A 13,115-nucleotide genomic window follows, 5' to 3' on the forward strand; every position below is an offset into this window, starting at 1 on the left:
CATATTAAAAATGAGGATATTTGGAAAGAACTTGACATTATCAGCATCCAGGCTAGCTTGCTAGCTTGACATTGCTTGACAATGTCAAGCTAATCTCAGGTGATACGGTAACTTAAACAGAATGGCGAGGAAAGATTAGCAAAACAAGTGTTCTCTGCCAGACTGGCAGAAAACAACCCACCGGAAGACCAAGATATAGGTGGATTGATACGATACAAAGTGCCTTAGAACAGAAATATAAGATCTGATAATGTTGGAGTCTTGGCAAGTAACAGACTGATTTGGAGGAAAATTGTAGATAGGAAATTAGTAATGATGTAAATTTTTCATGTAGTACTATCAAATCCTGTACACCCCCTTGAGGGAATTTGATGATGTTTATGTATGGGAGTGATTAATACAGTCTTCAGTGTTTCAGGTATGTGCCCCATTTTGAAGATTATGGACATAGGTTGGTTGAGTATTTTTTGATGTATTTTGTCCTGATTCAGTCTATTCCTGGTCCTTTGTTAGGGTTAATTTGTTGAATTGCAAGTAACAGTTCTTCTTTTGTTATTGTGGGGAACCACAATGACTGGGTTGCTTGTGGTCCTAGTGTAGAATGTTTCTTTGTGTGAGGAGAGAAGGTTTCTTTGTATGAGGATAGAATATTTTTTTTGTGTGAGGAGAGAAGGTTTCTTTGTATGAGGATAGAATATTTTTTTTTTGTGTGAGGAGAGAATGTTTCCTGTAGTTTTTAGACTGAGTTCACAAAGTGCTGATTAAAATTGCTTGCCAACTGCTTGAGGGATTTAGGCTCACAAGCTACATTGTGTTTTATTGTTTCTGTGGGTAGTGGTTTTGTGTGTATTGTCAAGCATTTCATTGATCAGGTGCCAGGTTTCCTTTATGTCGTTCTGAGCTGTTGTTAATTTGTTTCTGTAATAGTTTATTTTTGTCATTCTGATCTGTGTTGTTAAGAGATTCTGCATTCTTTTGTATTCATCTTGTAAAACGGTATTGTTAGGTGTTGAAAGTTTATTTTTCTCTTGGTTAGACTATAATAAATTTAGTTTAATCCTTTAACCAAGTGTGAGCAAACAAAGTTTGCGCCTGAAAGTATCTTCAGGACTGGAGTAAGGTGGTACAACACCGGGCACCTCATTGCAAAGGTGGAGCAAGCTAACATCACTCCTATCTCAGTATCTCCCATAATGCAAAACACATCTCCTTGCGGATATGTATAATGTTATGCATTAAGGGATGGGCCACTACCCAGACTAGTTTCGACCTTTAAACTAAATTTATTATATTGTTAGGTGACTTTTCAAGTTGTTTCCATAGGGCATCTTTTCTTTGTATGTCTGTTATCCATGGATTCTGTCTGGTTTAGGAGTGTATTTTTATTTTTGTTAATGCTTTGTTATATATTTTATTAAATGTAAGTTTAATAAAATATATAACATTATTATATACAGCATTATTATATACAGCATCAGCAAAGTCTAAAAATGTTATATGCATCCAGTCTGTTTTTCTGATTTTGTCGTTTGCTATAGTTTCGTTTAGGATGCTATTATACTGTTTTGTCGTTGTCTCAATGTGTGTAGTCTCAATGAGTTTTAAGAGTTCAGGTTCAGTATGTAACTGTAATGCAGTGACATAATGGTCTGCCAGTTTGTATATTACAATGCTGCTGTATAGCTGTTTAGAGGGGGCCCATATATTTATGTGGTCAATACAAGATGAGGTGATTGTATTTTTGATTATCTCTTCTCGTGTATATGACTGCCTGGATGGTGAGCTATAAGGGGCTCACGCGAGCCCTTTGTTAAATTTTTCTGAAATTTGCGAGCCCCTTGTTCTTCTTGTTTAATAATCTTGTAGAACTAGAAAATACCACTGTGGAATGTATACATGCTAATTTAATGTATAATTGTTACTTTAAATTCTTGTATTGATTCTACTTTAAATTGATGTATTTTCTGATAAGTATATAAAAAATCATTTCATTGCATTTTGTTCTGATGGAGTTAGTGTAATGTTAGAAAACAAATCAGGTGTTGCAATCAAACTTCTACAAAAATTTCCCAATGTTGTGATTTGGCATTGCGCTCATCATTTACACTTAACATTAGCGATTCGATAAAAATCATTAAAGAAATAAATCATTTTGAAATATTTATGGATAAATTATATGCTTTTTATCACCAATCACCAAAAAATCAATGAGAATTAAATACAATTGCAAAAGACCTTCGTATCGAAATTTTAAAGTTTGGCCGTGTGTTTGGACCACGATGGGCAGCTTGCAGTTTACGAACGGTTCTTGCTTTGTGGAGAAATTACCCAGTTTTATGCAAGCATTTTGCATCGAACGATAAATATAAGGGCATTTTAAACCGACTTCTCAATTCGGAATTTTTTAAAAGATCTAGCATTAATGATTGATATCTTACAGGAATTATCATATCTGTCAGAAGTGCTACAAAGTTGCAATATAAGTATTATAAGGGCTATGTTAGGCTTTTTTTTTTTTTTTTTTTTTTTTTTGCTCCACGATGCGAGCCCTTTGTTAAAATTTCCATAGCTCACCACTGGTTATATTATTTGATGATAAGAGGTCTAGATATTGTGCTGTGTTGTTATTTATGTTCCTAATGTTTATATTCATGTCACCTATTATTATCAGGTATTCTGAGGTGCCTTCTTCCCTGACAGAAGGCCATCTGTTTAATTCATCTAGAAATTTTGTAATGCTTAAATTGGGTGGTCTGTATATTGCATTTAATATTAAGGAGTTCTCTTGTTTGATGTTTTTAACTTCGATGCATATGTTTTCTGCAGAATCTAATTTATAATTTATTTCTATTACTTCTAATTTATGTTTCATAAATATTATTATACCACTGCCTCATTTAGTTTGTCTTCAGTGTTTGCATTGTTGAAAGTTTGGCATTTGCCGGCCTGGTTGGCCGAGTGGTTAACGTATCCGCTCTCCAACCAAAAGGCTGTGGGTTTGAATTCCGCCGTGGGCATGGATGTTTGTCTGTGAAAATACTAGTAGTGGTGGTCGGTGATAGATGGCGTTGGTGTAAATGATGAAGGTAGTTGCGATTGGTGGAGACAGAAAGTTGTAGAGTAGGTACCCGCCCTCGATGAGTCTTTGGACTCTCTGGAGGTGTTATGTAATAATAATAATAATAATAATAATAATAATAATAATTTGGTAGATGGTTGCCTCTTCATATGTTGTAGATACTTCTGTTAGTATTAAAATGTCTATGTTGTTTATATCTTCCTTCAGATAAGCTTGCAGAGTCAGCCAGTATTTTTGAATTCTCCTGATGTTGATATGGAGAGTAGATAGTCCTTTTTTTGAGGGTAGTCACTTGTGTCCATTCTGTTATTGATTTCAGAATGTGGCAGTTGTCATGTTCTGAGGTGATTACATCTGCTTGGTGGTCTGCGCTCATGTAGGTTGGTATGTTGTTTCCTTCTTTATGACTCATCAATGTTCCTTTTAACATGGTAGCCTGTTGAGGTCTTCTATGGATTTTATTTGGTTTGGCTTTGCATCTTGTGTCTTTTAAAGAATATTTCACTGTCTCTTATCCATATAAACTGGTAATTTTTTCTGTTTTTACTTTCCTTGTATGGTAGAATAGTTTCTGATAATATGACATTAAGTATTCGGACAAGTATATTGGGGTATTGTCATGAGTTCCATTCAGATTGTTTTTTAATCCTGCTAGCTTTGATGAGGTTAACTTTTGTTGTGCTGTTAGTGAGTCACACCATGATGGGGTAGGATGAGGAAAATCTTCTCTTTTCCTTTTTTTGTGGTAATTGCCGACTAGATATCTTTTGATTCTATGGGAGTGCCAATTTTAATGCTGATATTCAATCATCACTTCAGTCAATAATCATCATCATCATAATAATAAAACACAAATAAAAAAAATTGTAGAAGCTGTTTTATTTCTGTAGTACTTTAGCTATTTTCTCTTCATTTTATTCTTATCATCTTATCTTATCTTCAGTATTTTATCTCTTTTATAGGTATTGTAACCATTAGCTTAAATAATTTAAGATATGCAGATGAAATAACCCTCATAGTAGAAACTAATGGAGATCTGAAGTAATTAATTCTATTGGTTGACACCCCTACCGGCCATGACCATGGCCATAGCCATTCAGCAAAATCTGGATACGATTCTGTAACACCTATTGAATAACATGGATAAGAAGTGCAATTTGGTCTCACTATTTCATCCACCATGGCCAGTAGAGAGGTTAAGAGGGAAAATAAGAAAACTGGGCTTAATTTAAACATCAGCAAAACAAACGTGATAGCAATTTAAATGAATTTATAATAGAGGGAGATAAAATAGAGATCATTGAAAGTTATGATTCACTGGGGTCCAGAAACAGAAATTATGGCAAATGTGAAGATGAAATTAAAAGAAGGATATATGATATATAAGGATATAAAGAGGGATTTTTTTTTAATTTATTTCATATATAATTTTGATATTTTTATTTATTTATTACATAATCCAGTAATCCTGCTCTTGAGGGTCAGTCATGGAACTTTCTCAAGTTACTTTAAGCTTCTGGTAATCATCAAATAAGGGGAAATATCATGCCAAGTGATGAAATTCATCTCCTACTTTAAAACCAGGACACAACAAACATCCATACCCACTGCAGGATTCAAATTCATAGTCTGCTGATTTGAGAGTGGATATGCTTACATGTCTAATCAGGCATTTGAGTCTGTAGGAGCTGTGTTGTTAGAAAAAGTAGCTCTAGCTCTATGAATTTGTGTTTTTAGGATCCTATGTTATTGGGCTCAGTGATGGTGTGATTGTTTATGCATGAATCTTCCAGCATGTTGATTTACACAAATAGAAAAATATAGCGACTCATTTGAACAGTATGTGACTGGTGTGTCAAGAAAGAGCAGACATTTATTTGATGATTTTTATAATGTGAAATGTATTTTAAGATGTTGGCTTTAGATGAGTTAAAAAAAAATATAATGTACCTAGTGTGTGGGACCAAATGAAAATACATCATCTATGTAGCACTGCCAGATTGGCTGCGAAACTAGTTGTGTTGAGTGCTTTGTTTTTTAAATGTTACATATAAAAAGAATACAAAAAAAAAAAAAAAGAGGAGAGAAAGCAGATCCCAGTGCAGTTCCATCTGTTTCTTTGTAGATATTTTTTGCTTTCCTAGTAAAGTAACACATGTAGTGTAAATTTAAATATGTCTGGATGGAAATGAGACTTAAATCAAGGGTCTCTGTTCATAGTACATTAGTAAATTAAGAAATTATTATTATTATATGACACCTGCAGGGAGTCCAAAGACTTATCGAGGGAGGGCACCTACTCTACAGCTCTGTCTCCACCAACTACAACAAACTGCAATTACACCAACACCATCTACTGCTTATCCCCACCAATAGTATTTTTACAGACAATCACAAACATCCATCCACACGGCCGGATTCGAACCCACAGCCTTTTGGCTGTAGAGTGGATATACTGACCACTCGGCCAACCAGTCCGGCTAATCTGGGCCGGAAATAGAGACGTAATATCAAAACTAACCATTATGTCCAAATTTTTAGGGATGTGATTTTTTTTATTATAGATTTGAAATGAACTGATTTTTTATGTAGGTGGAGAGTTTCTTGTGAGTAGAGCAAGTAACCTTGTTAATTGTTTCACAAGTTTGTAAGTTGGACTTTCAGTAGTATGGACAATAGTGATGGTCATTATAGAAGGGTATCAGGTTTGTCAATTTTTGGGACCTCATCAGTATGAAGAGGTTTAATGCAAAAAGGGGTTTAAACTTGTTGATTATTTCTTCTGATAAGTTTTTCAATAATTTAAAACCTTTTTTTCTTTTGATATTCAGCATGATTTTGATCTATAATTCTGTTTAATTTCTAATCATAATTGCATTAACCTTATTAGTTTTAGTTGTTGTTATTATTATTATTATTATTATTATTATTATTATTATTCAGGCCTCCATGGAGTTAAGAGACTCATCATTGGAGGTCCTTCCTAGGAAGCACAAAGTCTGTCATACCACTCCTAGAACTCATTGACCGTTCTTGCTCTCACCGCTATATAAAGCAATCCATTCCACATTTCAACCACCCTCCAGGCAAAGAAACCACTCCTCGCTCTCTTGCTTACAGCTGCCTTTCATAACATTCAGGGATGGCCCCTTGTCATCGCTCCTTCTTTCTATTCCACCAAGCAAAAGGACTCCCCAGTGTCAACCCTGTAACCACCTCTCAACAGTTTAAAAGTCTCAATCATATAATCTCTCCTTCTTCTATCCACCAAATTCTTCAGTCCCCATTTCCTCAGCTGACCCTCATAACTGCCATTGTACAGTCCTGAAACCATCTTTGTTATCTGCCTCTGTATATTTTCCACAGTTAATTTATCTCCTTCAAATCCTGTGGACCAAATTTGAGAACAATAGTCTAAGTGGTCTGATCAGGGTCTTATACAATAGAATGATAACTCTTTTATCTCTGCAGTTCAGCATCCTTCTTAGTATTGCAGCAAACCTCTGGGTTATATTCACCACCTTTGCAATATGCTTCCTGAATTTCAGTTTTCTATCAATCATCACCCCCAGATATCTTGTCTCCTCTACATTTTCCAGTAGCTCCTCCAATTGAGTATGCAGCCTCCCATTGATGTATCCCAAACTTCAAGACTTTACATTTTGCTGCATTAAACCAACATTCCCCATTCATTTGCCCATCTGTCTAGTTTATTTGAATCCTCTTGGAGGGCTTCTACATTTGCACTGTTACTGATAACCCTTCTCAGCTTCACATCATCTGCAAACAACTGAATATCCCCCTGCAATCCATTGACAAAGACAATTATCCCTCTTACAAGTGGGACCCCACTTGTAACCTTTTGCCTCCTTGATATTACCCGATCATACACAACTCTCTGATACCTATCAGATAGCAAATCCTGAAAAACCAGTTGACTAATCTGACATCTAAACCCATGTGCTGCAACTTAAATATCAGCTTATCATGAGGTACCCTGTTAAATGCTTTTGTAAAATCTAAAAAAATGGCAGAACATGCTTTTCCCTCATCAACTGCCCTTGTCACTTTACGATAAATGGTAATCATATTACTAAAGCAAGAGAGCCTCATAACAAATACATGTTGACTCTCACAGATACATTACCCTCATCTGTCCAATGCTGTATATGGTCCCTCACTAATTTCTACAATGCCTTAGCAATTACTGATGACACACAAACTGGCCTATAATTAGACACTTCCAGTCTGCTACAGCCCTTATGCAATGCCACTATCTTACCTTCCTTCCATTCCATTGCTGTACCCACAGCCAGACTTTTATTGAAAAGCCAGGTCAATGGAACTGTCAGTTCTTTAACACATTCTCTCAAAATCTGTGGTGAAATACCATCCAGTCGCACAGCTTTACTGACATCCAGAGTACTCAGTATTATTTTGAACATACTCTCCTCTTGCACTTCTAAACATCAAACCTGCTCTATCCCTCTAATGTTAAAACTTACTTCTTCAGGATGAAATACTCCAATAAAATGTTCATTGAACAACTCTATTATTCACTCTATTCCCATTTTTATCCCACATTGTCTTTCTTCCACAATCATTTCTCCTCCTTTTGGCCACATAGCTAATAAATTCCCTAGGATTTTCTTTGAATCTTAGGGCCTATCTTTTCTCATATTTCAGTTTTGCCTTCCTTAATATACTAGTCACTCTCCTGCCCTGAGTCTTATATTCTTCATGCAGCTGCTCTCCACCCTCTCCTTATATCTCTTTCATAACCTCTTTTTCACCTTCAGTTCCTGTTTGATATTGTTTGTCATCCACTTTACTATATTCACTCATGGAATACAGCTTACTATTACTGCTAACAAATATTCCTTCACATTTATCCAAGCACTAATGATATCCCTGACTTCCAATTCTGCCCTCCATGTAACTGCCCCCAAGTTGCTATCTAAGACTGTTATAATCACTTTCCTTATAATTCCACATATGTTCCCTTTTCTTTAATATTCCTGCATGTTTGTTTATCTTCCAAGTCAAAATCAGATGGTCACTCTCCCCAACTAGGGGTGGGGATAGGTGTCATCTCAGTTATTATCAGCTCTTTTGAAGCAATGATGAAATCCAAAACTCTTGGACCTCTTGTTCCCTCTATTACATGTTGCCTAAGACATTTGTCCCTCAAGAATTCTAGAAATTCCATTCCCTTATTACTACATGCATGTTCCTCTTCACAATTTATACTACTTTAGTTAAAATCTCCCATAACAATAATTTTTCTTCCACTTGCCAAGCTCAACTGCTTAACCATCTCCTACTCCCCACCCTCTGTGCTCCTAGGCTTGCAACAATACCCCACTAAATATCCTGTCTTGCCCACCTCTACCTCACACCATATGCTTTCAAAACTATTAGTGTCTCTGCCTTCCAAAGCCACCACTCTTTGAATACCTAAGTCATCACTTATCATAAGTAGTACTCCACCTCTAAACATCGAACTTGCCCTATCCCTCTAGTATTAAAACTTACTTTTCCAGGATGAAATACTCCAATAAAGTGTCAAAAATTGCTGTACCTTGCTACTTCTATTCCTATTTTTATATCATCTTCTGTCAACCATCTCTCAGAGATCTCAATAATCTTTGGCCAGGATGATGCTATTAGCTCCATCAATTCATCTCCTTTATTCCGGATACTCCCAGCATTCCTATAAAGCATAAAAAAGTCACTGTTTCTGTAACTATCATTATCCCCTCCAGACTCCACTGGACCCAGCATTACCTGATGTCATCTCCCTTCCCCCAAGCACCCATTCCCACACGAGGCCACCGCCCTCCTGCTGCCATCCACCTGGGAATTCTAGTTTCCCTGCATTGACACACTGACTCATTCAAAAAACAGCAATCTCTCCAGATTTCTACATCCTTCCTCATTCAAATGCAAGCTGTCTCTCACATACAGCTCCTTTCTGTCCTCAAATGCCCTCCAAGCATCCACATATTCCAATCCTCTTTTCTGACACATTCTGGCTATTATGCTATTCATTATTACTGCTCTTCTGCTCAGCGTCATTATCATACCAGGGTGACACACACACACACACACACACACACACACACACACACACACACACACACACACACACACACACACACACACACACACACACTATCTTTCCTCTTTGTGTTTTCTTTTGTACAACCACAAGCATGAATTTCAGATCTCTAGCCACTCTATTTACGCTGCCTCTGAAGTCATTCATGCCCACCATCACAGTCATCTCATTCACCCTTTCACCCCACTTAATTGCCATAGCCACATTTTCTATTGTTCCTCCAGACAAACACTCATCTGGCATCCTATCTTGCACACGACAGATCATCTAGTCTCCATACATCACACCTCTTACCATTCTGTTCCTTGATTTCTTCCTGCATCCCTCACTCTCTCCTCTAACACTTTCTCTCTGTGTTCCCCCTACTTACCTACCATCGTGGCATCATTCTATCCCTGGTTCCAGCACTCCCTCACCTTCTTCTCATTCTCTCTCTCCAACTGTTTCTATTCTCTCCTCTTCTATCATTCCCATAACTATTTCTCTCATTCCCTCTATTCTTCTGTTTCTATTCTCTCCTCTTCTATCATTCCCATAATTCTCTCTCATTCTCTCTCTCTCTTCTACTGTTACTATTCTCTCTCCTCTTCTATTATTCTCATAACACTCTCTCATTTCCTCTTTTCTACTGTTTCTCTTCTCTCTCCTTCTATCATTCCCATAACTCTCTCTCTCTCACTCCTACTCTGATTCTCCTTGCATTCATCTCTTCCATTTGCCTAGCCTCATCTTTCACACTTCTTATCTCATTCCCGAGACATTCCTTCTCTCTTTTTCAGCTCATCTCTCTCTCTCTCTCTCTGCAAGTTAGCCACTCTTGCTTAGCATTCATCCTCCTAATTAAGACCATCTCCAAAAACTTCACAATCATTCAATTTTCACCCACTCCCCACTCTTATTTTGTCATTCATATTTCGCTTGTTTTTTATTTTTGCAAACTTTATATGAGTGGCAACAATTGTAAGATCACTAACATTGTCCTTTTATCATTATATGATATGCTTTAGCCAATGAAATTTTCCTTGAGTTAGTAGGCGGCAGTCTTTCTTTCCATTGTCTCATTAACTTCATTGTTGATTATCAGATGTTAATTGAATACAAGGAGAGGATGAAAGAACAGATGAGAGAATGGTAGAGAAAGAGAAAGAATGGGAGGAGAGATAAGAGAGTCAAATCAGTAACTGCAGCTGAATATAGTTTTTTAATTCGGTTAATTTTTATTTTGAGTTTTAAACAATATTTCTGATGCCTTAACCACTACACCAAAGACAGGGGTTGTCTGTTAAAAGGCATTTGGCTTATTTCCACTTTCTTGTCACCTGCCTCTACAGTGTCTGGCATAAATTAAACAGACTGATCATAGACATTGCCAATTTTTATGCATATTCTCTTAATACATGTGCAGATATCCCAGCTCATCCCACTGTTGTATTTGCACCTCATGATTTATAATTTCTTGAGCCTCCACTTTATCTACATGTATTGTGCTTCTTAATGCATTTTTTGAATATATATATATATATATATATATATATATATATATATATATATATTAACTAGCAAAATGTTTATTAAAATCATAATGAAACAAAGGATTGATGCTATATTATATGTGTTTTTTTCTTTTTCTTTTTAGGTTATGTCATAGAAAAATGTGAAATTGGTAAAGATAAATGGTTTCCTGTTGGGGGTTATTGTCCAAATACATCCTTTGTCATTAAAAATTTGGATGAGGGAAGGCAGTATAAGTTCCGAGTGCGTGCAGAAAACATGTATGGAATTAGTGAACCACTGGATGGTAAACCTGTGACAGCAAAGAATCCATTTGGTATGATGTTAAACTGTTTCCAAATTTGCTATTTCATAACTGCTAATAAATTTGCTATTTACTACAGTTCAAGAAAAAAGTATCAAAGACCTAATTTTCTAGGCTTGTCTATCTTGACCTAGAATGTTATTAATAATAATAATAAATATTCATTATTTTGTTATTTTCTAACATTTTATTAGTGCTTTTGATTAAAGCACTAATCAAATTTTTATCTGATTTTTAAATTTGATACCTTAATTTGTGGTGGTAGCCTCCAGGCTACCACCACATATTAAGGTTCACACCAGTTTTGTGATATACTTGATCACAACGTGTGGTGCACAATTGTTTCATGGATTCTCATTTGAATCCAATTCTCTGCAGAAGAAAAAGAATATGTTTTCATGATATATTAAATTATCAAAGGTTGAAATAAATTATTTGTGAATTACATATACTATTCAACTAGAAAGAAGAATAATATGTGTATGAATGGAGTTTAATGTGGAAAAGAAAGGTTATAATGAGATGTATAGAAAGAGAGAGAGAGGGGGGGGGATTTCTGTATTGGAGAGGGTGTGTTAATACTATGGAATGTAGCTAATTATATATGAGCCTAGAGGCTACCACCACAAATCATGTGCAAAAGTATTATTACTTAAAGGAACTGAAAAAGAATTTGATTATTAGAGGCTGATGTGGGGATGCTGCCTATAAAGTATACAAAATATGCCTTCTTGGTGGAACAATGAAATAAATAACTGATGCTTTGCAGAGAAGGAAGGAAAGGGCATCAGAATTAGTAGTAGTTGTGAGCAAGAGTGACTTAGTTGGTGAAAGAAGGAATGTTGATAAAGACTTGAGGGAGTTGTTGCAGGATGTAAAGGATATTAATGTTGTTATAAAAATCATTAGCATGTTGCCTAGATATGACAATAGTGAGTGGAGAATGAGAGCAGAGATAATGAATTGCAAGTCGGCTGAGTTCTGTGAGGCAAAGGGGATGGTGAAGTTATAATATGTGGAGTGAATTTGAAGGAAAGTTGAAATGGCTTAAAATAGATGAAATGCATTTAAAAAGGTTTGGTGTTGGGCATTTAAAAAGACTGTTGTTTGCTAAGAAGGCATGGAATCAAGAAGTTAATGTGATTAATAGTCAAAGAGTATTTGTGAAATAAGACAGCACACCCAAATGGATTGTATGGCAGGAAGATACGAGGTTGAAGATGTGGTTATAACAGAACAAAGTGATGGAATGCATAAAGTTGAGGATGAGACAGGAATGAATGGCAATCAGAGTCAGGATCAGGAAAACAGGGGTGGACAGACAGAAGAAAGAGGTGCACTGTAGCAGCTAGAGAAGAGAATGTTGGTGCCGGTAGAATGGCCTCAAAGACACAAGGGCTGTTATGTTTATATACAAATGTAAGGGGTATTCGAACTAAGAGAGCTGAGTTTATTTCATTAATTAAGTCAGCATCCTCAAAGATAATCGGTATAAGTAAAACTTGGTTGTTTAAGGATGATATGCTGTTAGGGATAGAAATGGAAGGATATGCAATTTTATCTGGAAGGATAGGAAAGTAAAAGAGGAAGGGAAGTACTGTTAATGATTGCAGAGGAATTGTGTGTCCACAAAGTGTGGAAATTGATCTGTGGATTTTGAATCTGTGTGGTGTGAAGTTGAAATTAACAGGCCAGTATATCTGACATGATGCTGTTATAGACCAGGGAATGTAGAGAACATTTTCTTTTAAGGTTACATAGTGGTAGAATGGCCTCAAAGACACAAGGACTGTTATGTTTATATGCAAATGTAAGGGGTATTCGATCAGGAAATTCATCGGCATTCATTGTGAAGAATTTATGGAGACAACACATGTGCTAGAGTAATTACTTATTATTATGAAGTGGAAAACACTGATTGTGAAATGTTTAAGCAAATTGGTTGGGTATGTGAAAAGACGGCATTACTGGAATATAGAATGCAAAGTGGAGATAGTGTATGGGAACAAGGAGAGTGAATTTGTTGAATTTTTGAGGGATAAATATCTTAAACAACATGCGACCATAGATGTGGATGTAGAGCAGGAGTGAAATGGATG

At 36.1% G+C, this 13,115-nt stretch overlaps 1 protein-coding gene across 5 annotated transcripts in view; it reads left to right on the top strand.

The window, feature by feature from the left end:
* Positions 1-13,115, top strand: part of LOC150108743 (twitchin-like) — a 2,666,638-nt gene that overhangs the window by 1,777,500 nt on the left and 876,023 nt on the right. For all 5 annotated transcript variants that reach the window (XM_090390962.1, XM_090390961.1, XM_090390964.1 and 2 more), the window contains one exon: positions 10,837-11,028. In XM_090390962.1, coding sequence (XP_090247088.1) covers positions 10,837-11,028 — 192 coding nt within the window. The remainder of the gene's footprint in view (positions 1-10,836; positions 11,029-13,115) is intronic.

Source organism: Typopeltis vanoorti, chromosome 3, assembly GCF_054136105.1.
Source record: "Typopeltis vanoorti isolate ZY-2024b chromosome 3, IOZ_Tvanoo_1.0, whole genome shotgun sequence".
In the NCBI taxonomy this organism is placed as follows: Eukaryota; Metazoa; Arthropoda; class Arachnida; order Uropygi; family Thelyphonidae; genus Typopeltis; species Typopeltis vanoorti.